Genomic DNA, 25,305 nt, shown 5'->3' with positions numbered 1-25,305 from the left:
AATGTTAAACAGCAAGCCAGCATTTTTTTTTTCCTTCCAGGACAAGGACAAATTCCTGTAAGAATTTTGCAAACATCACATGTTCTCTTTCCCCTTGATGCAATATGTATAATTTATCTTCCGGTATAACTTGCTTAATAGCCACAGTTTGTTAATTCCATCTGCTTCCCAAGAGGAGGACAAATTGTTACACAGCGATGTCCTGGGTTCTGAGTCTCCTGTAGGCCACAGCTGGTCAAGACCCTAGTCAATGAAGGGCCAGCAACTTGTCCACCGGCAGTAGATCCTTATTGTAGGATCGGGTTTAGAGTCCTCCCCTTCCTCTGGTCTCTCTGTACCTCCATCCATAAACTTACTGAATGCCACTGGTAGGCATTATCTAACATAGCATTGTCTCCTGCCAAGAAGTTCATGTCTCTGTGAAGGCTGAAGATGTACTCCAATAGGGCAGTGCCCATGGGATTCAGTGGTCTTTCCTTGTGCCCATCACCTGGGACTGGGTGGCCTTAAATTAAAGCACAGCAGCCCACCCTATGGCAGGCTCCTTTATGGTGTGAGACAGCACCTCGTGGAGCCCACCAGTCTTCAGGCTGTGGTGCGTGTGCTGAGCTAATAACACCACCAGCTGGTTCTCCTGGAGTCAAATACGTGGGGCTGGGACCAAGGTGGGAGAGGTCAGAGCGGTCCATACTTAGGACCCAGGGGGAGAACCGGGTCTATCAAGAGATGCAAAAATGCTTCCTCTGAATCAGAAGATGAGACTGGCCACTGAGAAAAAAATCATAAAGTTCCTTATGGTGTTGGCTAAGGAGTTGACCTTGACTATGAAAAGGAAATGGAGGCTGCTATTACACAGAGATAAGAATCTGGAGAGAGCCCAAGGTGGGGTGGGACCGTCTGGGGCACCTCCTACTTTTTCCAGGCCCAGTGATAAAGTAAATGGAGGATTTTCACCCGACAGGGGTGGAAATACACCTGAGTTGCGATTTTTCATCATGAATGGATCTTCCAGCTGCAGTGTTGGCTATGGGCAAAAACAACAGGAAATAGGTAGAACCAGAGAGAAATACTGTCCTTGGAGGACCAGTAGGATTGGAAGCCTGTTGGTGGGTCCTGCAGAGGGTGGTGGGGGCCAGCCTGGGACAGTCAGAGGAAGCCCGGCCAGCCCAGCCCAGCCCCTCCTAGAGAGTAGGTCAGCCCCATGACCTGAGTCTTTCCAGCCTCTCCCCCTCCCTCTCTAGCCCCTGGTGCCGGCTATCTTCTGGTAGGGACGGACGGGGACAACTGGCCCTAGAGAATAGTTGGGTCTGGGTTTCTCCCTCCCCACAACCCTTTCGGAAATGGTCCATAGTGGGATGTCCAAGTTTGGGTTTGGCATGACATGTATATAAACTTCAGTTGCTAAGTTTATTATAATTGTTACATCGCAATAGATTCCTAGTTATAGAACTCTTCAGGTATCTCTTTCTGGATTCAGTTTTGGAAGTAATAGTTTTCTAGAAATTTGTCTATAGTGCCTAAATTTTCTTTTTTTTTTTCTTTTTAAGTGTATTTATTTTGAGAGAGTGAGAGAGAGATGCAGGTATGCACAAGTGGGGGAGGGGCAGAGAGAGAGAGAATCCCAAACAGGCTCTGCAATTTCAGCACGGACATGGGGCTTGAATCCACGAACCACGACCTGAGCTGAAACCAAGAGTCAACGCAACCGACTGAGCCACCCAGGTGTCCCCATATTGCCTAAGTTTTCAAATATGGCATAAAGTTGGTCATAGTATCTTCTTTCAGTTTAAAAAGCTGATTATAAAATACAACTCATAGAAAAGTGCATAAAAGATAAATGCACAGTATAACATATAGTTACAAAGCAAACATCCGTGTAATTACCACCCAAATGAAGAAATTGAGTATTGCCCGCACCGCCAGAAACCACGTGCACCCCTTTTCAATCCTATCGCCTCCTTTCCTCTTAGGGGTAATCATTCTTGCATTCTTGCATTTTTATGGTAATCTCTGTCTAGTGTTATAGTTTTATCATTCTTTATAGTTTATCCATCCTTGTGCGATACAGTTTAGATTTTTTCTTCTTTTGATCTTTATATAGGTGGAGTAATTCCCTGTGTATCTTTTGTGTTTTGCTTCTTTTGCTCAGCATTGGATTTGTAACATTAACCCATGTTGTTGGGAGGTTCTAGTTTGTTTATTTTCATTGCTCTTTAATACCCCAGGGTGGGATTATAACAAAATTTATTTATCCACTTTACTATTGATAGGCATTTTGATTGTTTCCGGTTAGGGGCTACGGAAATCATTTCTCTCTGAGGATTTTTGTACATGTCTCCTGAGACACAGTGCATGCACTTCTTACGGTATTTTCCAGTAGTGGTGTTGCTGGGTCACAGGATATGTATGTTTATACCACTGTACTGGAAAATGCCAAACTTTCCCCAAAGTAGTTAGGCTAATATACACCGACAGTCTGTGAGAGTTCCTGTCCCCCCACACCCTCGCCACTACCTGGTCTTGCCAGACTTTTGAATATTACCCAACTGGCATGCGTATGGCGGTATTTCATTACAGTCTTTGCGTTTTCCTGCTTTCTTATGGCGTTTAGGACTTTTCCATATATTTATTGGCCATTTGGATTTCCTTTGTGTGTGTGTGTGTATTGAATTTCTTTGCCCATTTTTTCTACTGGGTGGGTTTGTCTTTTTCTTGTTGATTTCTGGAGTTCTTCATATACTCGAGATAGGACTCCCTTAGCTGTAATGTATGTTCAAGTATTACTCCATTGCGGGCCATGTCTTTTTATTCTCTTTATGGAGTTTCTACATTTTTATATCATTAAGTGTATCTATCTTTTCCTTTATGGTCACTCACAGTAGTTTTTCCCCTCATTTGTGTGGTTAGCAGTTCACAGTTTTAAGAACATAATTTGTTGAAACTCTTGGGGCTTAAGATGATGGTGCATTGCTTCAGAGGACATTTGCATTTGCTTCTAGCAGGTGCAAGGGGCATTAGAAGCCCAGGATCGGGTTTAAACGAAACTTACATCTGAATATTTGTAGGCCACAGTGGGTGACGGGAATTCGGTATGCAGTTCTCCACAAGGGATAGCTTCAGGATGCAATGTCTCGGGGCTGAGATTTTTCTCTCCTGCTCTGTGTGACACTGTGGTATGTTTCTTTGAGTCCCCTGGGGCCACAGGAGTGGTTTCTTCTGGTTCACTCTTGCACTGAGAATGTGGCCCTAATACGAATCTTGTTCTTGGTTATGCCCTGGGTTTTGCGAGACCAAACAAACCCAAAATCCCTATGTATCTGATTGGCAAATGACCTCCAAAGCTTGGCTTCCCTCTCTCTCTTCACTTAGCTTTTGCCTGGTTAATTATTATAAGCTTGTTCAGCTCTTTTCATTTTCAGGAAGATGTTTTTAGGTAGATGCTTACCAGAAACTTCTCTCCCAAAGACTTATGTACTAAGATGTTAATTGGTGAACTAATTATAGTACATAAAAATTAGGTATAATGGGTAATATTCAAATAAAGGGAATTATTAAATTATGATTTCACATATGACAATTGCCATGCTTGTTTTCTAAAATACCCCCTGTGGCAAAGATTGCTGGATGTCCACCAAAACCTATTCTCTCCTTCTTTTGCATTTAGTAGATAGAGTTATTTGCTTCCCAGGTAGCAGCTGCATTTTCCAGGCTCCTTGTGGCTGGGTGAGGCCATATCATGGGCTAGTGTCAATGGATGTGAGCAGAAGTGATGCGTCGTACCTCCGAGCACACACCTTAGCATTTCAGATACATTCTCTTTCATGTCCATTTCCCTCCCTCCGGGCTGAACATGGACCCTGTTTTGACAATAAAGATAAAGACAACACCTTGGGGGATGTCAGAACGGTAAGATGGAAGGGACCTGGTCACTGAATGGCTTCAGGGAGCAGAGCAGCTCCAGCAACCTGGACCCCTGATCTCAGGATTGTTGTGTGAAGAAAAAAGTCCCATTTGTGCATCTTGGGATACTTTTATTTCAGCACTTTTGCCTTTTCCTTAACAACACACACCTGCTTAATAATTCTCCTGTCGCATGGAGGTATCTAGGCTGTGTACCTCTGTTCCCATCAACTTCCTTCTGTTCCTTCCTTCCTTGCTTCTCTTTGGATCTCTGCTATATTCTATGGTTCATTAGTATAATCACGTCCCTGCAAATATGAACTCCTAAGCCCCTCTTTCATTTTGTCTTGCTTACTTGGCAAAAGCCATTCTGGTACCTGAGCTCAAGTATCTGAAGATCACAGAGAAAGTCATACAATGAGGCTGACCGGTGTCTTATTCTCAAACATCTAACGTCCCAACATGGAAAATTCTACTGTTTTTCTAATAAGAATGATTTCCTACTTCTCCACTCTCTTGAGATAATTATTGCTTTCCTTCTCATTCCTCAGGTTCCCTATCTCTTTTCCTAGCTATATTCTCCTTTGGTGACCTTGCCTCATTCTTTTTTTTCAAGTTTTTTTTTTTTTTAACATTTATTCATTTTTTGAGAGACAGAGCATGGGTGGGGAGGGGCAGAGAGAGAGACACAGAATCTGAAGCAGGCTCCAGGTTGTCAGCACAGAGCCCGAGCTGTCAGCACAGAGCTCGATGCGGGGCTCGAACTCCCGGACCGCAAGATCATGATCTGAGCTGAAGTCGGATGCTTACCCTATTGAGCCACCCAGGTGCCCCGACCTTTCCTCGTTCTTTACACAGACAGTTAAAGTCCTCTGTCACACCGACATGGTTTCATCTTCCTCCCCTGAAGTCTGCACACCCACCTGCGTGGGCATTCTCTGGACAAGCTGCCCCTGCTTCCCTCTGGGGTGGCTGACTCTGAATCTTTACAACCCTTTTACTTTCTCAGAGTGTTTCCTTCCCGCCTGGGTCATTTCCCAAAAGCTTAGGACCATCTCCAATATCTCCCATCTTCCCCAATAAAAGAAAACAAGCATCTGTGTTGGTCTTCTGTTCCACGTGACACACAAACACAAACTCAGTGGCTTGGAACAACGCAGACTGATTGCGCCACAGTTTCCGTGGGTCAGAAGTCCAGCATGCACTGGCCGGGCTCTCTGCCCAGGGTCTCATCAGGCTGAGAGCTAAGTGTTGGGTGAGGTTGTGACCTCTTCTGAGGCTCGGGCCCCTATCCCAAGCTTCCTAATTGGTGGCAGAATTCATCTCCTTGCAGTTGTAGGGCTGAGGTCGCCATTTTCATGCTGTCGACTGGGGGCCACTCTCAGCTCCTAGAGGCCACGAGCTGTTCTTGGCCACGTGGCTCTCTTCACAGTATGGCACATTGCTTCTTCAAGGCCAGGAGTGGAATCTCTTTCTTTTAAGGGCTCACCTGATTAGGTCAGGTCCACCAGAATAAGCTACCTTATGATTAACTCCAAGTCAATGGATTAGGGATTTTAAATTCTATCTGCAAAATCCTTCACCCTTGCCATATAATGTAACCGAATCACAGGTGTGATATCCCATGATAGGGTTTCTGTCCACACTCAAGGGGAGGGGATTATACAAGGCATGACCCCCAGGAGGGAGGAATCTTGGGGGCCATCTTAGAATTCTGCCTATCATGGGATCCTGTGACTCTTACGTCTGCAGTTGCTGCCTCAAGGTCTCCCTAACACAGAGAACTTCAAAGTGCAGTATAGACTTGATGTATCCATTCCCCATCCGCTTCTCTGCCCACTCCAATCTGGCGTCCATTTACTGAGACTTCCCTCGTCAAATTAACTGGTTGTCCATCTTGCCAAAAGCAATAGGCACTTTTCTTTTGAATTTTTTCTTTCTTCTAATTTTTTTTATTATGGAAAATTTCAAACATACATAAAATAGAGAGAACAATATAACGAATGTCCACAAACTCGAACACTCAGCTCCAACAAGCTAATGTGTGGCTAATGTTCCATCTCTGCTCCACCACTTATTTCTTTCCCCTCGATTCTTCTAGTTATTTTAAAGGAACTCCAAGGTGTTTACATCATCAGTAAATAAATCAGTACTTCAGTATGGACTTCTAAGACAATGACTTTTTTAAAAAAAGATTTTATTTTTAAGTAACCTCTATTCCCAATGTGGGGCTTGAAATCACAGCCCTGAGATCAAGACTCACATGCTCCACCGACTGAGCCAGCCAGGTGCCCTAAGACAGTGACTTTTAAAATAGGAGCACAGTAGCATTGTTAATAAGAAAATAATAGTAATTCCTTATTGTTACCTAATACCAGTCATCACATTCCCCTGATTGTTACATAAATGTCGTTTGCAGCAGGCTGGTTTGAATCAAGATCGAAACATGCGCCAATCATTGTATTTGGCTGATATAGTTTCATTTAAACTACAGTAATCCTCTTTATACTTTTTAGTTTTTGGTCTTGCCACTTATGTTTTTAAAGAAACGTGGTCATTGTTCCAGAATTCCCCACCTTCTGGATTTGGTCGCTTGAATCCCTGTGATGGTGTATCACAGCCTCCTCCACCCGGTGAGCCCTTTTCTGTTCTCATCAGACTCATGGTTCCAACTGCATTTAATGCTGCTGCCCATTTTCTCCTCCTTGACATACTCTCCTTTTGATAATACCACACGCTTCTGACTTTTCTTCCAAGTCTCCGGCCAGTCCCTTCAGTCTTGCACAGTTTGCTCCTCTTCCACCCAACTTTGAAATGCTGGTGGTTCCCTAGATCCCTGGCTGGGCCCTGGGCCACCTGCTCTCTCCCTAGGTTGGCTCACCTGGTTCTGTGGCTTTTAATGTCATTTAGATACTGTAAGACTCACACCATTTTGTCTTTAGCCCAGCGCTTCCCCCGAGCTCCAGGTCTTTATGTGAAGACTTACTTGATAGCTCCACCCAGCTCTCCCACTGGTATCTCAAACTCAATGCGTGCTAAAGGGAACTCAGAATTTCCCGCCTCCCAGACCAGCTGTCCCTCGGAGTGAACAGCAGCGCCCCCCCACCCGGCCACTAGAGCCTGGACTCGGGAGTCTTCCTGGATTCCTGCCTTTATCTCACTTCCTGGTTTGCAGCCCATCAGGGTCTGTCATTATACCTCTAAATGACACACGTCTACATCAGTGCTGTCTGCACCCTAGTCCTGGCCACTGTCACCTTGACCTGGGACACTGCTCCTGTGTCCTTACTTCTTCCATTCCAGACCCCCTTCAATCAATTCTCCACATGGCCCAAAGTCATCCATTAAAAGCAGCCATCAGATAATGTAACTACCCTGTCTAAATCGTGGGACTATGTCTCCAGTGCACTTCAAATAGAACCACTCCCTGCTCTCCTGTGCTTCTGTGCTTTTCTCCCCCCTGCTCTCCAGCCACAAAAGCCCTTCTCTCGGGTCCTCAGAAATGTCATAGTCCTGCCCATCTCTCTGACCGAACATTCTTCCTGCTCACCATAGCTGGGGCCCTCTTTCACTGGAGCTGCAGCTTACACAGTACCTCCTCAGAGAGCCCTTCAGGACCCCAGGTTTTGAAGGGCTCCCTCCGATTATTCTGTCTCAAATAGAGCACAAATAGACAGATGTGTGCACGTGATTATTGTCTGTCTGCTCCGCCAGGCTACAAAAAGGTGGTCTGTTTCACCTTTGCACGAATGGCGAGCTTGTGAAGAATGGGACCCTATACCAGCCGTGGGACTGGGCTGGCATCTAACCAGCCAGGCTCCCAGAACTCTCCCAAGCAGCGGCAGAACACTGGGTGCTGCGGGGATTAATTATTCAGAATGTGAACTCCGGGGCTGGGGGCTAGATTTTTTAATATCATTTTTTAAACACGGGCATCAAATTTATACATGGTAATAGACACAAATCCTAAGTGGCAATAGTCAGATCAAGATAAGGAACATTTTTGTCACCCCAGAAATTCCCTCTTTGCTCCCTTCTAGTCAGTCCCCAAACTCACTGCAATCACTGTTGGTAGCTGGATTTTCATAGGCTGTTCAGGCAAGGGCAGCGGAATGTTTTTATAATACTCCAGCCGGTCCCCATATCTCGACATCACTATTTTTACTAATGAGACCCATTTCTAGTGTCAGTGTGCTAACTGGCACAGCCTCTGGGGTGGATGGGAAACAAAATCAGCTGACGCTCTGGTAGTGGCCAGGCCTGGAGAATTGCCCTGCTGGCTAAAGGGAGTGATAACTTCCACCCTCACCTGTCTCAGTGAATTCCCAGTCAGCGCGCAGTCGGCTCCGGGAGCTGAGCTTAAACTAACACACATCTAACATCACACCATTTACGCTCAAATTCAGACACTACAGTAGAGTAGAACCAGCGGACTAGGCTGAGGAAAAGGGATCTTGGTGGGCTGGCTTGTGGGCCCGGAATGCCAGCCAGCCAGCGGGCCTAGGACTAGTGACGTGCTGCAGCAGAGAGTCTGGTTGACCTCCTGTGGGCCACACGGCCAGTCCCACAAACACAGATCACTTTCGAACACAATCTTCTCAGACCACCTGCCACCTAGTTGCAGAGCCACCTCTGACTCCCCTTTCCCCCCTTCCTGATGCAGGGTGGTATCGGGGGCTTCTCTGAAACATGAAAGGAGAAACAGCTCCAGAGATGTATGACCAAGGCTGCCCTTTTCTCTCTCTCTGCAGCGCCCAGACTTTCCACCTTCCACCCAGGGACTCCTGCTCCTGGATTCAATTCTTATGGTCTTCCTTCCTGAAGCCCCTCTCTGGGACATCCTAGGAGCCAAGAATGGGGGGTATCTCAGCTCTCTCCATGTGTCCCCCTCTACCCTCTAGCCTTCCCCTGAACAGAGTCCAGCAAATAATGGGCCCTCAAAAGATATCCTTGATGGATCGTTGCTTTCCTGGCTCTCACATGAGCCTTTTTTTAAAAAAAATTAAAAAAAAATTATTGAGTGACAGAGAGAGACAGAACATGAGCATGGGAGGGGCAGAGGGAGGGGGAGACACAGAATCCAAAGCAGGCTCCAGGCTCTGAGCTGTCACCACAGAGCCTGAGGTGGGTCTCGAACTCGCGAACCGCGAGATCATGACCTGAGCTGAAGTCAGGAGCTTAACCAGGCGCCCCTCCCATGATCCTTTTATGAAGCTTATGATATGGGTAGAAATTATGAAGACTTTGTAACAGATGAGGAAATGAGGCTGAGTGTGGGTGTCTGCCTCAACTGCAGGCTGGTGCTTCCAGGACAGGGCTCTGTGCTCCTCTCTCTTCACACCAGCATGCATACACACACGCACACACACACATGCATGCGTGTCTGCGCACCCTGGACCTACTTGCTGAACGCATGGGGGCAGCTAAGCCTTAGTTTCCTTGTCTGCAAAATGGAGCATTGTGTCAGATGTTCTCCACTTGCCAGTGCAGGCCCACTCCCCACCTTTCTCCATTCTGCACTGCTCAGTGGAGGCAGATCTGTTCCAAGGCACTAGCTCTCACCAGGTTCTGGAAACTTCCCCTGTTCCCCAGGTGGTAAAATCTTCCTGCTGCTGCTAGCCCTGAGTGCTTCACCAGCCTTGCTTGGCTCCTTCAATGCTGCCCACACTTGGCGAAAGTCCCTTCCTCAAACCCTTTTCAATTACCCCTTTAAATATGCCATCAGTTTCCATCCAGGGCTCCTATGGCTCCAAGAATTGATACCAGAATAGCCCTGGGAAACAGATCCTGGAATGGGAGGCTGACATCTGAAACTGGGCTGCTCGCACAGCTTGATTAGTGCGTGAACAGCCTCCTTGACAGGGGGTAATGGGCAATGGTAATCTGTGGCATCCAGAGGCATCATGGCTCCAGACTTTAGGGCCAATGGTGGCAAGAAATAGACAGGTGAGATGTTGGGAGATCAGGAAGCTCTGGCACTTAGTCACCATGGTGACAGTAGTGATTACAGACTGGAATGGCCTTGTGACTCTGCATCTGATTGCCCTAAGAAACGTACACAAAGAAAGAAACCAGATTGAAAGCCCAGATTAACCTGGGCTACACTGGGGAAGAAATTCTCACTATGGGCCTACTGTAGGCAATGAGAGGTGATGGGGTGAATTCTGAGGGAAAATCAGCATCTCTTGTGAGGTGACTTCTCCGAGTGAAGTGACTGAATGACTTTTATGCTAGGAAAGGCTGGTTTCTTCAGACTGAAGGCAAGGGCGGTGTGCGTCAGGCAGGGGGCAGGAATGGGGGGGGCTGCTTCTGCTTTCACGAACAGAAAAGATTCAGCGTGTGTTCAAAGTTCTCCCCAGGTATCCCCAGCCCATGTCTGGGGGTCCTTCCTGAACCAGTGCTCTCCCTTCAGCCTGATACTTGATGGGGCTGCACATTTCATTGGCTCTGCAACTCTGGGGTTTTGACGGTCAGGCCCTGGGCTTGGTTCTCTGCTGCGTCTGTGCCATGGCCACCAGAGAGCAAAGATCCCTTCGGAGCCACCCTGATGGCTTTCTGAATTTCCACTCTTGCATGGAGCCATGAGTTCAAGACTTTCAATCTGTTCGTAGCCCCAGCGGATCCAAAGGACCATAGACCCCCCATTAATTTCCTGGCTCATGGAGTGAGAGGTCTTAGGNAACATCACCACCATCAAAATAGCCAGCCAAGGGCAATACTATATTCCTAAGGGAATTTCAAAAATTAATGCCACCATCAAAGATCTGAAATAGGCAGAGACTGCCATTCCTATCAAGACTCAGTTTATCTTCACTTATGCGGCTGGTGCCAAAACCAGTTAGATCTTGGGGAATGACTGCAGATTCCTGTGAAGTCAATTAGGTAGATGTCGATTGCAGCTGTGGGTCTATACATGCAATTTTTACTGAAAACAAATCAACACATTTCCTGGCCTGGTCTACATCTTTGACCCCAAGTGGCTTCCCTTTCTGTTCCACTAAGTAAAGAGAATCAGAAATCATTTGCCTTTGTGTAGCAGAGATGGTACATCTTTACTACCTCCGGGCTTTGTCTATTCTGCTGATTTCTGTCATAATGTAGTCCAAAGTGACAATAACCATCTTGATATAGCTCAGAACTCCATGTTAGTCCATTACATTGATGAGAGTGGTAACTGGGCCTGGTGAGTGGGATACGGGGAGCATTTAGATTCTTGGTAGAACCTATGCATGCCAAAGAAAGAGTGCTCCATCTCACAAAAATTCGGAGGCATGGCATGTCAGTGAACTTTCTAGAGTCTGGGGCATGTCAAGACATCTGTAAAACAAAAGAGAGGTTGCTGAACCTTATACTGCCCACTGCCAAGAAAAAGGCAAAATGTTTGATGGAATGCTGAAGTTTCGAGACAACACTCATCATATTTGGTTGTGCTGTCCTGCTCATTTACTGAAAAACCTGTAAGACTGCAAGTTTCCAGCAAGGCCCTGCAGCAACATAGGGCTCTGCAGGTCCAGGCCGCCCTCTCACATGAGCTTTAGGGCTTGGAAGTGACTATGGCCGAAAAAGATGATGTACAGACAAGCCCCAATGGGAGAGTTCTCTGCAGCAAAGTTACAGACCCTTAGGGTTTTGGATTAATTCATGCTCTCTTGTTCCAATAACTAGTCTCCATTTAGAGACAGCTCCTGGGTCCCTGAGTGGCTCAGTTGTTAAGCATCTGACTTTGGCTCAGGTCATGATCTCATGGTTCATGAGTTAGAGCACCATTTTGGGTGAGCTTGAACCCCGCTTCGGATGAGCCCTACTTCTCTCTCTTTCTCTCTCTCTCTCTCTGTCCCTTCTGGGATTCTCTCTCTTAGCCCCTCATTCACTTGTACCCCCCTATCTCAAAAAAAAAAAAAAAAAAAGGAGACAGCTCCTGGCTCACAACTGGACATAATGGAGACTGAATGCTGGACTATGGACACCAAGTGACCCATGCAACCAGAATTGGATGTTATCTGATCCAGCTAATCATAAAATTGGACATGCATGGTAGCATTCTATTATTAAATAGTATATAGGAGATCAGGTCTGAGCACGTCCAGAAGGCACAGGGAAATTGCATGAGCAGGTGGTTCAAATTCCCATGGCATCTCCTCGTATTGCTTCACTGCTTCTCCCTCAAGTTGGGGAAGTTGCTATGACCAGTTAACATGGAGGAAAAAACACAGACATGATTTTCGAATGAGTCTGCGCGGTATGTAAGCACCAGCCACAAGTGGACAGCTGCTGCATTAAAGCCACACTCAGGGTATCTCTAAAAGACAGTGGTGAAGGGATAACCTCTGGGAGGATCAGGGTAGAACTTTCGATTGTACGGATTCTCCATTCTGCATGCTAGGTGAGACGACCTGAGGCACAGACCTACACTGACTCATGAGCAGCGGCTAACACGTTTGCTGGCTGGTCAGAAACCTGAAAATAACAAGTTAGGGAGATTGGTGGTGAGGTCTAGGAGGGAAATATATGGATGGACTGCTTGAAATGGGCACCGATGGTAAAGCTATTTTTAACCCATACAAATGCTCTGAGAGTGCATCCATTAGGAAGAAGCCTCTAAATAATCAAATGGACGAGATCTATTGTGTACATGTCAGCTGCTTTCCCCAGATATCTTGGTTCTTACTCAGTGGGCCCACATACAAAGTGGCCATGGTGGCAGGGATTAGGGGCTATTCATAGTAAGGTCGGCAGGATAAATGACCACCCAAAGATGTCCTAATTCTTGGGATCTGTGAATATATTTTATACAGCAAAGGTGAATTAAGGTAGCAGATAGAATGAAGGTTGCAGATCAGCCGACTGTAAAAGTAGGGAGATTATCTTGCATTATCTGGACGGGCCCAATGTAATCACAAGGGTCTTTAAATGAGGAAGCAGGAAGTAGTCTGTGTCAGGGTGGTGTGATGTGAGAAAGGATTGGCTGTGACTAGGTTTGAAGACGGAAGGAGGGCACATGCTAAGGAATGCAGGTAGCTTCTAGAAGCTAGAAAAAGATTCTCCTCTAGAGACTTCAGAAAGGCATGCAGCCTTGTTGACACCTTGATTTTAGCCCAGTGAGACTTATATCAAGCTCCTGACCTCCAGAACTGTAATATAATAAATTTGTGTTGTTTGAAGCCTCTAAATTTGGGGTTTTCCATGGAAAACTAATACACACAGGGTCAATCCATTTCCCTTACCAAATCTAATGGGCAACTGGCACTGCTGAGCACTCAAGCTGCCAGCAGCAAAGACCAAGAGAATTTCCCATGTGGCACCATTCCCTGGGGCGATGGTTCTCAGAGTGTACACCAGGAACCCCCAAATTCTTCCAGGAGTTCTGTGAGGTAAAATCTACTTTCATATTAATAGTAAGGCATTATTTGCTTATTTCACTGTCATTCTTTCATGAGTGTATGGTGGAATTTTCCAGAGGGCTGACATATGTACAACAGACTAAATGCTGAAGCAGATTTGAGAATCTAGCTGGGTTGTATCAAGCCCAATCTCTTTAGAGATTTGGAAAAAAGTTAAGTAATGCTGCTCTCCTCAGTTTTTGTTCTGAAAAAGTTTTTTTTTTCCATTCAGAATTTTATATTAACATGTACAAGGTTTATTTAAAGTGAATTGACATTTTAAAGCTTAATTTTTAATCCAGCAAAATAAATATATCCCCCCCAAAACCTCTCTATAATTTTCCAGTAATTTTTAAGAACGTAAAGGATTTCTGAGACCAAAAATTTGAGAACCACTCTTCTAGGGTTACCAGCTAGTCACCCATTGGTAGGTTGATTGCACCAACCCCTTCTTTTGTGAAGGGAACAGTTATTAGCTCATGGTAATAAATACATATTTCTGATATCGACTTCTCTTCCCTGCCTGCAAGGATTCCGCCAGCACCATCATCTTTCCAGAATGCCTTACTCATTACTGTGCCATTCCACACATTGCCTAACTGTATTTTATGGTGAGGGGCGAACAGCAGTGGTCATACTGCACTGTACTTACAATGCCCCCTGTCACTCAGAAGCAGCTGAATGGACAGAATAGTGTTACAGCACCGGGTGGGAGATACCAATCTGCAAGGTTAGGTTGACAACTAGAATGCAGGACATGCTTTAAATCAGTGGCCAACATCCGGCTCCACCTCTCATAGCGAGAATGCAGAAGCCCAGGGGCCAAGGAGCTGGTAGCCATGGGAGCGGCTCCTCTCAATATTATTCCAAATGACCCACGGGAGGAAGTTTTGCTTTCCATCCCCTCAGCTTTATGTTCAGTGGGTCTGGGGTCCTTAGTGCCCAAAGGAGGAATACTTCCTCCAGGGAACACATATATGGTTCCTTTAGATTGGAAGGAGAGTCTTCCCTTGGGTCAATTTGAGCTCTGTATGTTACCTAATCAAAAGGCAGAGAGGGGGTCAACGGTACCAGATAGTGTGATTCATCTAGATTACCATAAGGAAAATGGGGGATGGACAGGAAGGCTATGTCTGGAATCCCGAGTATTTATTGGGCACCTCTCGGAGCTCCCATGTCCAATGACGACCGTTAATGGGAAACTTGGCAACCCTTTAAACCTAAGACCAAGAAGAACCTGAACTGCATGGGAATAAAGGCTTAGGACACCCCACCAGGTAAAGAACCAAACCAGCCTGAGAGCTAGCAGCTGGTAAGAGGGGTATGGAAGGGGGTGGAAGAGGGATGCTGTTGAGTGTAAAATTAAGCCTTGTGACCAGCTGCAGAAGGGGGTGCTGTAGTGGGTTTCTGGGTTTCTGTTGTGGGTTTTCTGCACCTGCCCCTCCCCCTCATCTTACTGGAAGAGCCCTGGTGATGGCTAATATTTTAAGTTAAAGGGTATGACCGGAGAGTGACAAAAATGTGTTAAGTATGACAAGGAGGTGGTAGTTAATGAGACCGTGTTTCTATTGAAGATAAGCTTTCCTTCCATTTTTAGAAAATTGAGGTGGTTTATATGAGACGAGCCGTTTTAAAGTGAATGATCAGTGGCACTTCGTACCTTCATAGTGTTGTGCCACCAGCACCATAATCTATTTCCAAAACTTTCTATCACCCCAGACAGACGTTCTGTAGGCACTAAGCAACAGGGAGAGGAGTTTCTTCATCTGAAGGATGACTGGATGGTGGTGGGCAAAAGGCATGGCTCTGTTTGGATGTCCTGTCCCCTAAATCCACTCTCCCCTCGCTCCATTTACTGCAAGGCTGACCTTTGTGGACTGAACTCCGTGAAGTCACTCAGGTGCCTTCCCTTCTGGCTTCCTGATGGGTTTGGCTAAGGGGAGGCACCAGCAGGATCAAAGGCAGACTATATATCCTCTGTCTCCCTGTCTGGCAGGGGCTCTACTCTGCTCCCTATGGCTGTGGCTTCGGCAGGGTGGTCTCCTCTTCTAGGAACAGTTCCTCCTCGTTCTAGGGGGAGAGGGGTCTAGGGATTGTAATGGCTTTTTTTTTTAATTTTTTAAAAATATTTTATTTATTTCTAGGAGAGAGAGAGAGAGAGAGAGACAGCGTGAGCAGGGGAGGGTCAGAGAGGGAGGGAGTCACAGACTGAAACAGGCTCCAGGCTCTGAGCTGGCAGTCAGCACAGAGCCCGACGCGGGGCTCGAACCCACGAACCGTGAGATCATGACCCAAGCGAAAGTCGGACGCTCAACCGACTAAGCCACCCAGGCGCCCCTAGGGATTGTAATGGCTTTCTGAAGTGTGAGCCCCCAGGGCCCCATTCCTGGTAGGTTCTCTTAAGCTTGCCCGCACCTCCATAAAGAATCCTCTAGTGGAAGGCTCTTCAGTATCCCTCTGAGTGTACCGTCTGTTTCTTGTTGGCACATCGACTGGTACAGGAACGATGCTATGGTCCTTCCCTACAGTCCTGGCGGCACCGACCACTCCTGACTCCCAGACTGAGCAAACAAGATGATTTCCTGGACCGCCCACCTTCCAAGGGTACCTGGGGTGTGTGCCAAGGCCCCACTGCCCCCTGGTGGCCAGCTCCTGGAAATGCACCTCAGGGATCCAACCTCCAGGGAACTGAGCCCACTGGGCACGGTGCTGAAGCTTACACGTCTGAGCGCTTTCATCCACATTACCATATTTTGGCGCTCTACAGGTGCCAGAACCTTCCACTGCTTTTAGTATAAACCACAATCTAGGCTAGGACTGCGAAGGCCCATCTTTGCCTCCCTTCCTGTCTCTCTGACCCAGCCAAACCGGTTGTTTCTCAGATCCTAGGGTCTTTGCATGTGCAGCTCCCAATTAGAATATTCAGGAAGTCTCTGAAACCTTTGTCACCTGATCAGCCTCAGCTTACTTAGCACAGTCTTCCTTGCCACTCCCGGCCCCCCTTCACCGGCTGTCGTTCACAAACAATAGGTCTTCTTGGTCAGCACAAACGTCTGATTGCTCCTCTCTCTCCTCCAGAGGCGGGAGGCGCCGGAGGGCAGGAGCGTCTTGCTTCGCTCACTGCCACATCTCCGGGGCCTGGCACGCAGCAATAACCACACCAGCTGCTGACGCGGATTAGGCATTTCTCTGTGCTAGCCAGTGAGCTAAGTCCTTTGGGCCCCCAGGCCAGGCTGCCCTCCTTCCCAAAGTCCTGGTCCCTTAGGAAGCAGCCCTCAGCTGTATAAAAACTCACACGGATTTATTAGAATATGAAAAAGATTCGGCTTCTTCTGTACAGGCAGCAGAGCGGCAGCAGCTGTGGTGGCTTTGAACATGGTTGTCAATGTCACCCTTGCACGGGGACTCCTGCCCAAAACAGCACTTGCACGGAGAGGAGGGGGACAGATGAGCGTCCACTGCCCAGTCCACTGGGAGGAGGGACACTCTGACTATTGCACAATCCTGGGGAAGGACAGACACCAACAGGCCTGGGCCTGGCCATGGTGGCAGTGGGGGTGGGAGTGTGTGCCTGTGAGCAAAGGCCCTGGGGGCCCAGGACTCTGCCCACCACCAGCCCCGGCGGGGCAGGACAACCTCGGGGAGGCCTTCTCCCCTAAAGACCGGGCTCTACAGCAAGCCGGGTGCAGTGCACGTAAGAGGGGGAGGGCGGGGGCACGTACGAGGTCCAGGGGCCAAGGGGGTGGGCGGAGGGAATGAGAGAAAGAACAGGCAGCAGGGACTGAGGGTCAGGCCCAGGAGCAAAGAAGGTGCCAGGAGGCCCAGCATCAGTGAGTTAGAGAGAATCATGAATTGGAGTGTGTGTGGGGGGGGTCACTTCTAAAATCACAGTCTTGGGGCCACAGTTAGGAGCCCAGGAGACAGAAGACTGATCTGGGGGACAGTGCTGGGCAGACAGGCACAAACGAGGACGGGTACTGCTCTGGAGTAGGAGGGCCAGAGCTCTGCTCAGCCAGGGGTTTTCAAAATGTTTTAAAAACAGGAATGCCCTCTGTGCAAATTGAATCATACATGGAGTGTGAACAAACAAAACAGATAAAAAGGCAGCACTTTCTGGAGCCCCTGACAGGCCCTCCCGACAGCAGCGCTGGAAGGGTCCAGTGGTCCCCGCTGGAGCAGTCTGGAAAGCTAAGTCACATCACTGTCCCAAGCGCCCCGGCTCCGATCAGAGAAGCTCAGAGATGCCCTCAGCCTGCAGCTCTGAGTGAAGACAGGTCAGGGCGGCTGGCCAGGTGACAGAGCAGGCAGGAGGTGGAGGGGGGGACCTGCCATGTGTCACTGATCCGTACCCCAGTCAGACCGGTCCCCTAGTCTTCCCACTGTTAATGCAGGGTCCAGCCTAGGCCAAGAGAGGTCTTGGCTCCTTCCCTTTCCGGGCGGGACCAAGACTGAGCCAGAGGCTCTTTGGTTAGGAACTAAGATTGGTTTGGATGAGGAAGGCAATGGAGAATGGGGGCAGGCCTCTGAGGGCTGGGAACCCAGAGGCCCTGGGCCGGGTTTGGGAGAGAGCCTGGATCAGGAAGGGGCAGGATCTGCCTCCCAGCCCAACAGTTCTGCCGAATGGATTGGGAAGGCAGTTCTGGTGGGAGGGAGGGTGCTTCCCAGGAGGAGGGGAAGCCGTGCTGCGGTGGGGGCTGTCGGCCCAGCTGCCATGCGGTCGGGGGAGGGGCAGGGCCAGTCCAGGTCAGGAAGGACGAGGGGAGCCCCCAGCTCCCCCAGCAGCCCCTGCTCTGGTGGGAGAGTCTGTGGCGGGACGGGCACTGCCCACTGACCCCAGCGCTACTGCCCCTTGGGGATGAAAGGCTCTCCCTCCCCCGGCTCAGGGTGGGGACCCGGGTCACTGAGGCAGCGCTGTATCCTCTGGGAGCTGGGGCTGTCACTTGGTCCGGGGGTGAAGACATCATCGGTGCCTGGGGATGAGGGCTCCTTGGTCCGCATGACAATGCCCCCATCGTCTTCCTCGTCCTCCTCCACCACCCTCGCCGGATCCCGGTTCAGCCCCAAGACCTTGCCCTTCAGCTCCTCGTTCACCAGGTCCACAGACTCGGGCGACTGCGGGGAGGCTGGGTCGATGGTGATAACAGGCAAGTCGGCCTTCGGCTCATAGGCCAGGGGGTCTGGGGACCAAGAGCAAGGCACACGTTGGCTTCTGCCCCTGAGCCCGGCCCAGCGTGTGCTCCTCCTTGACGTGCGCCAGCAACCCCCACAGAGCCTTCCAGAATTACTCCACGTGGGCCTGCACGAGCCCTTATCAGATGGTTTCTCTTCCCCTCTGACCGGAGTCCCAAAGGTAAGACTGTGCTCCTCTCCTTAGGCCAGGGACTCCCACAGGTGACCCTCCTCAGGCCATGGATTAGGGCTCCTTCCTGAGTCACCATCTGTCCCTGGGGCCCGGGCCTGGGAGAAGGCCTGCTGTTGTTTCCCTCCCATGTTGGATATTCCAATGGTGTAGACCCTTCGTGCCTCGCTGCCAGGCACCAATCTGTCCACAGTCGTCACCGTGAGCCCCCCATGAAACACCTCTGTCCCTAGGGAGGACAGCAGGGCCATTCTTCTGGCCCCTTGGGGAATCCCCAACTCCATGTGCTGTAGAAGGAGCTCATGGCTTGGGAGGAGGTCACAGGGAGAAGCCTATCCTCCCCAATGGTTCTCTGAGCCCCATTCCTGTCAGAGACTCATCTTCAGGAGACAGTGGCAATGAGTCCCAGCCTCAAGCCCCTCGCCAGGCACCCTGCGCCCTGCCTTACCTGAGCCAATGCGGGCCCTCGACATGGTGGGTGAGTCCAGCTTGTGGGCCGGCACCGTCAGGTAGTTGTTCATCTGACAGAGAGAGGGCAGACGGGGGTGAGTACGGGCAGCCCCTCTGGATGGCACCCGAGGCCGGGGGCCACACCCCCCCTCGGCGTGCTGGTGCCCGGGCGCTCGCTCCCTCTTCGGCAGTTCCTCACTAGGCTCTTTGCCTGCCTCTGCCAGTGCTGAGGCCATGCTGGCACTTCGGGGGTTCCTGAAGGCTTGGCCGAGCCTCTGGTCAAGCTATGCGATCTCCTGAGGAGTCTTAAACTGTCCCATCCCTTGCCCAGTGAGTGACACTGCCCTGGTCTCCATCTACTCCAGTCCACACTCGCCCCTGAGGTCTAGACCCATAAAGTCAGCTCAGGAGACCTAGACCCCAAATGGCCCTCAGGTATCTCAACGCACTACGTCTAAACGGAATTCAAATTCTTGTCTTCCCTTAAGACCTTGTTCTATCCTAGCGGCACCTGGGCAGCTCAGTCGGTTAAGTGTCCGACTCTTTGGCTCAGGTCATGATCTCTCTCATATATGCATTTTTAATGTTTACTTATTTATTTTTGAGAGAGAGGGAGAGCACAAGAGGAGGAGGAGCAGAGAGAGAGAGAGAGAGAGAGAGAGAGACATAAACACACACAGAATCTAAGCAGGCTCCAGGCTCTGAGCTGTTAGCCCAGAGCCCAATATGGGGATGGGACCCATGAACTGCAAGATCATGACCTGAGCCGAAGTCAGACGCTTAACCAAATGCGCCACCCAGGCACCCCTCTCTTGTACTTTCAAGCCCTGTGCTGGGCTCTGTGCTGATGGTGCGGAAGCCTTGGGATTTTGTCTCCCTCTCTGCCCCTCCCCTCCCCACTCTCTTTCTCTCTCAAAATAAATTAATAAACATTAAAAAAAAATTGTTAACCAAAAAAGACCTTGTTCCATCCTCGGCACCCCCTATGGCAACCACTACTCCCAGCGCCCTAACCAGAAGACTAGAAGATGACCCCTAACTCTTCCTCTTCCTGCAGCCCCACCTTAACCTGGTCAGGCTTGCCAGTTCCGCCTCCTAAATGTACCCTGAATGTACCCACTCCTTTCCATCTCTCCCCACCACCACTCTAATCCAGGCCATCCTCACACCTTCCCACATCACCCCCTTACTCAGATCCCTTCATGGCCTCCCTGCCCCTGGAATAAGGCCCGAAGCCTTACACCATTAACACACTTTCCTGAAAGCTGAACCCTCAGTTTCTACAATGGGCCGTGTTCGGTGACTGGGAACTTGTGCACACAGCCCAGGCCTTTCTGTACCCACACTCCCTCCATCATGGCTCTGTTACTAAGCTTCACCCACCTCCCTGTTCAGGGTGCTCAATGCCCCTTGTCCTTCCTTCCTGCCTCGGCCACTGCATGGAAATGTTGCAAGGGAGGGACTGGGCTGATTCCCCACTGGATCCACAGCAGCTACACTGCTGCTCAGCACTTAGGAACACTCCACAAACATTCCTGAGCAAACGGACGAATGCACATGTCCCTTGCTTTGTGATTCTGGGCAGGTTTCTTTCCTGTTGGCCTCAGTTTTTGGCCTTTGGCCTCAGAAAATGAGGGGTTAGACTGGGGCTCCTAGGTGGCTCAGTGGGTTAAGCATCTGACTCTTGATTTCTGCTCAGGTCATGATCTCAGGGTTCATGAGATTGAGCCCTATGTTAGGTTCTGCTCGGACTGCGTGAAGCCTGCTTGGGATTCTCTCTCTGCCCCTTTCCTGCTTGGATGTGTGCACGCAATCCCTCTCTTTCTCTCTTAAAATAAATAAACAAACATTGAAAAAAGAAAAAAGAAAGCGAGGGGTTAGAGCACGTGGACAGACACAGGTGTCTGAAGATACAATGAGGGGGCACTGGCCTCTTTGCTGCTCTGGGAGGGAAGGAGGTAGAGCTCTGGGAAGGAAGGAGGTAAAGGACGAGGCAGCTTTCTGGAACCTGTCCTGGGGCTCAGCCTTCAAAACCAGTGGAGGAGGCCAAACAAGCAAACAAACAAACCAAAAAACCACCCCAGATGGCAGTGGCTCTCCCTGCAAAGGGGCGAGGAGGTGGGGGCGTGCGAGGAGCCCAGACTCTGGAAAGGCAGGAGCCAGCTCCAGTCCTAGACACACCTTCTGCTCTAGTTGCCGGGCCTTCTGTCTGCGCAGCAGCATCTGGTTCCAGGCCTCCTCATAGGGATCTGCCACCAGCGTGTGTCTGTTGTAGGACCGCAGCTGTGGGAGGAACAGCCATCAGGAACCGGAAGCTGGGCGCGTGGGGGTGGGGGTGGGGGCGCCTCGGCTGCACGGGCACGGGGCAGGGAACCGCCCCTCACCCGCTGCCTGGTCTTCTGCAAGTTGTTCCTCAGGATTTTGCGAATCTCCTCCTCCTTGTCTTTGGACAGCGCTGGCAGGATGCGCTCGGCAGGCAGGGACTTGGGGTGGATGTTCCTGGACACCAGGGCACAGGTTAGGTCCCCGGGAGAACTCCTGTGGCCCCGGAGGCTGCTGGGCCGGGCCAGGAGGTCACCCAGGGGATGGCCTGGGAGGGGGGCTGGTCCTCAGCATGGCCCTGCGCCCTCTGACCCACCCTGCTTGGANCTCACTGCATGGAGACAGTGGAGACAGCAGAAGGGATCTTGCCCATGCCACCGCTCTCCACCAGCTCGATGGCCTGCTTCATCTCCATCTTGTGGTAGAAGGCGATGAGCTGTGGCTCCTTGGAGCGCTCCCCGGCTATCAGACACTTCTTCACATACTTCTTGTTAAACCGGTTGAGCCTGGAGGGAGGAGGGAGGAGATGCATGGAGCCAGCTCCTCAGGCTGGGGTGATGAGGCCCCCCCCNGCCCACCAAACCTGCCACCTACTTGTCCTTCCAGTGGTGGTGGCCATAGTGGCCACAGATGTCCTCGATGCCTGTCAGAAGGTGGTCCAGGAACTGAAATGGGCCCAGGGCCAGGTCAAGCCTCACTACTGGGCTCCTTCCCTACCAAGACTTCTGAACAGGTCCCTCCACCTTCCGCCCTAGTGTAGCTCTGCTCAGCCCAGCCCTGTAGTTCCAGGAGCAGCCAGGAGGTGGCACCAACACCACACTCATCCTGAACCCGTGGCACCTCAAACCCTCTGTCACCGGGGCCCCGCTGAGCCCCCTTCCCTAAACCCACCTGTGCCCAATGCCCACCTGCCTACATGGCACAAAATGGTGGCCTCAAGGGGCTGAAGGATGACAGGACACTGGGATAAGGGAGGAGGGAGCCGAGTGGGGCAGTGGACATGAGGCCTGGCTGCTCCCCAGCTCCCAGAACCTTCTCCTGCAACCGCGCGCCAAGGCCCGGCTCCCAGTACCTGTGTGTGGATCTCCTCATTGATGGAGCGCTTTGTTTCCTGCTTTTTCTTCACAGCCAACAGGTCTACCAGGGGCCGAATGGTCATGCCCTAGGGGGCAGGCAGGTGTCAGGCACTCCAGCGCTGTCTCCCCGTCCCCCACCTGCAGAGCCCCTGAGGCTGGGATGCCCTCTGCTCTGATGGGCCCCAATCTCCCAACCTCCCACTTGCATAAAGGCCTGATGGTCTGCTTCTCCCTGAAGACACCTGCCCATCCAGGTGAATGACTCCTCTAGCCCGGGTCTGAGGGGCTGGGTTCAAATGTGGGCTCCGCCGCAGGCATGCTTTGCAAGCCCAGAGAAGTCAGGCCCGGCTGATAGGGAAAAGCACCTCTGCTCTCCCTCAGGGGACTGCAACCCATAACCTAGTAACAGTTACAGCAAATTTAACTGCATGTTTGCCGGTGCCAGAGCCAGTTGAGATTTACTAGTAGTCGCTGACAGAGAGGTAAGAACTTTCTAAGGTCTCACAGGAGGAGTAAAGCTGGATTCAGACCCAGGCAGGGAGGGCCCTCCCTCAATGCTGACTTCATTGAAAATGGGCTTGGTAAACCATTAACATATACAACTGCAAAGTCAAGGTGATAAAATATATTTGAAGTGGGTGAAAGAGGCAGCCCCCTATCCTTACAAAGGACAGAAGGTAAGTCCAGCCTCAGGAGGATGCCTGCACATCCTTTCCTCTTGAGAAGGCAATGCTGTTTCCCCTCTAACGCTTTGCCAGGATTTGCCTTTTAGGAAAGACAGAGGGGATAGAGAAACAGAGGCCTGGATAGCCCGTTTCTCACTTGCCCAAAGTCACAGGTCAGGTAAGGTGGAACAACTTACACCATCCAGGCTGGGCTTCCTTGGGGATTTTCTGAGGGACTTGGGGGGACTCGCAGCTGAGCCAGGGTCATTTAAATGCACAGAAAATACTGACCAGCGGGGCTGGAAGGCCTCTGAGATCATGTAGGCTGATGCCCTCCCTTCACAGATGGGGAAGTGAACCCAGAAATGGGAGGAGGGTCTTTCCCAGGGTCACACAGGGGCAGCAGAGCTTGGGCGGACTCCAGATCTCCCGCCGCCCAGCTCAACCTTTCTAGCTCCCCACGTTGTGCTATGATTCCCATTTTACAGGCGCAGAAACTGAGGTCCTAGGACATTAAATCACTTCCCCCAAAACCCTGTAAGAAGTCTGTGGGACTGCTGACTGCACCCACTTCTCTTATCGCTGTCTAGGTTTCTAAGTCAGGCAGCATTCTGGCTGCTCTACTTTCTGACTGGTTGCACGTTATCATAATTCCGCCTTCACAGTGAAGGAAACTGAGGCCCAGAAAGGGGGAGCGGCTTGCCCAAGATTGCATGGCAAGTTATCAATGGACTGGAAGGCTCTCTCACTGGCAGACCCAGGGTCCCCGGGCAGGGCTGCTCCGCCCTGTCCAGCACCTGCACAAAGACGGTGAAGAAGATGACAGTGATGATGGCAGTGAGGAATAGGTCACACATGGGGAAGTGCTTCTTGTCCAGGAGGTAGCCCAAGGAGAAGGCGATGGCCCCGCGTAGGCCCCCATAGGCAATGATGAACTGGTCCTTGGGGGTCAGCTTCACGATTCGGAACTTGTTGATGAACCAGGTCAGGCCCAGCACCCCTGCCAGGGAAGGGTAGAAGAATGTCAGGCTGTCCCCAGCCCCTCCGGGCCTCCCTGCAGCTGCTCTGTCTGCAGGGTGCCTCTGCTAGCACGCCCACCCAGCACACTCATTTCCTGGGTCCATCAGCCACAGCTGGCTGGATCCTTCAGAGGGCTTCCCAACCTGGATGTGCTTCAGAGATACCACAAGGCCTCCGGGGACTGGAAAACAAGGCTGGGTTGGGTGGGAGGAGAGCGGAAACAAAACTGGCCACAAGTTGGTATCTATTAATTATAATGGTTTTGTGGGATCAACTTTTCTGTGTGCTTCAAATTTTCCATAATAAAGAAAGGGTTTTTTCCTTTAATTTTTTTTTTTTTAATGTTTATTTTTGAGAGGGAGAGACAGAGTGTAAGCGAGGGAGGAGCAGAGAGAGGGAGACACAGAATCTGAAACAGGCTCTAGGCTTTGAGCTGTCAGCACAGAGCCCGATGCCAGGCTTGAACTCAAGAACCGCTAGATCATGACCTGAGTCGAAGTCAGACGCTCAGCTGACTGAGCCACCCAGGTGCCCCTAAAAAGGTTTTTTTGTTTTTGTTTTTGTTTTAATGCAGAGATCTGGATCCAACCTCAAACCACAGAACCAGAATCCCTGGAGGATGAGGCCCCGGATGAAAGGGGATTTAAAACAGTGCACCAAGCAGACATGACACCCAGGCAGGCTCAGGGACCACAGGCCCAGTGTCAGAGGGGAGGTGAGTGAGATCCAGGGGGGGGAAGTGCTACAGTCTCTGAGATGAGGTGTGTCTGGAAAGCGTAAGCAGGACCCAAGGACCTGAGGCCTGGTCCCTGGGTGTGGCCCCAGGCGGCAGAAAGGCCAGGTCTGGAGGAGCCTCAGCAGCTTTGCAAGTACTCGAACCATCAGTGCCACAGGACCACACAGAGAACATGCATAGACCTGAGCTCTGTGGCACAGGCTCCCTGAGGCCCCTCCACTTGTGCACACACGACTGTCTTCCCAGAGGTCACAGACTTATGGTGAGCATGGGCTCCTCTCAAGGCCCCACCGTAGTCCTAGCATGGCAGAGAGGGGCAAGCAAGTGCCCCTGCACAGCCAAGTGTGGGCCCTCCACACAGGGCACCCTTCCCCCCAGACCCCCCCCCCCCCCCCAC

The 25,305-nt window shown here is 50.4% G+C and overlaps 1 protein-coding gene across 1 annotated transcript in view; it reads right to left on the bottom strand.

Moving 5' to 3' along the window:
- Positions 1–15,442: 15,442 nt before the first annotated feature.
- The window catches only part of SLC9A1 (solute carrier family 9 member A1), a 49,843-nt gene continuing 39,980 nt past the window's right edge, over positions 15,443–25,305 (bottom strand). Inside the window, exons 5-12 of the mRNA XM_077775607.1 lie at positions 23,950–24,152; positions 22,484–22,573; positions 22,006–22,076; positions 21,744–21,917; positions 21,474–21,588; positions 21,271–21,372; positions 19,088–19,160; positions 15,443–18,457 (exon numbers count right to left, since the gene is read on the bottom strand). Of these exons, the coding sequence (XP_077631733.1) occupies positions 18,120–18,457; positions 19,088–19,160; positions 21,271–21,372; positions 21,474–21,588; positions 21,744–21,917; positions 22,006–22,076; positions 22,484–22,573; positions 23,950–24,152 (1,166 nt within the window). The 3' untranslated portion in view covers positions 15,443–18,119. The remainder of the gene's footprint in view (positions 18,458–19,087; positions 19,161–21,270; positions 21,373–21,473; positions 21,589–21,743; positions 21,918–22,005; positions 22,077–22,483; positions 22,574–23,949; positions 24,153–25,305) is intronic.

Source organism: Crocuta crocuta, unplaced genomic scaffold, assembly GCF_008692635.1.
Source record: "Crocuta crocuta isolate KB4526 unplaced genomic scaffold, BGI_CrCroc_1.0 scaffold127, whole genome shotgun sequence".
Lineage (NCBI taxonomy): Eukaryota > Metazoa > Chordata > Mammalia > Carnivora > Hyaenidae > Crocuta > Crocuta crocuta.
This window is presented reverse-complemented; position numbering and strand designations above follow the sequence as displayed.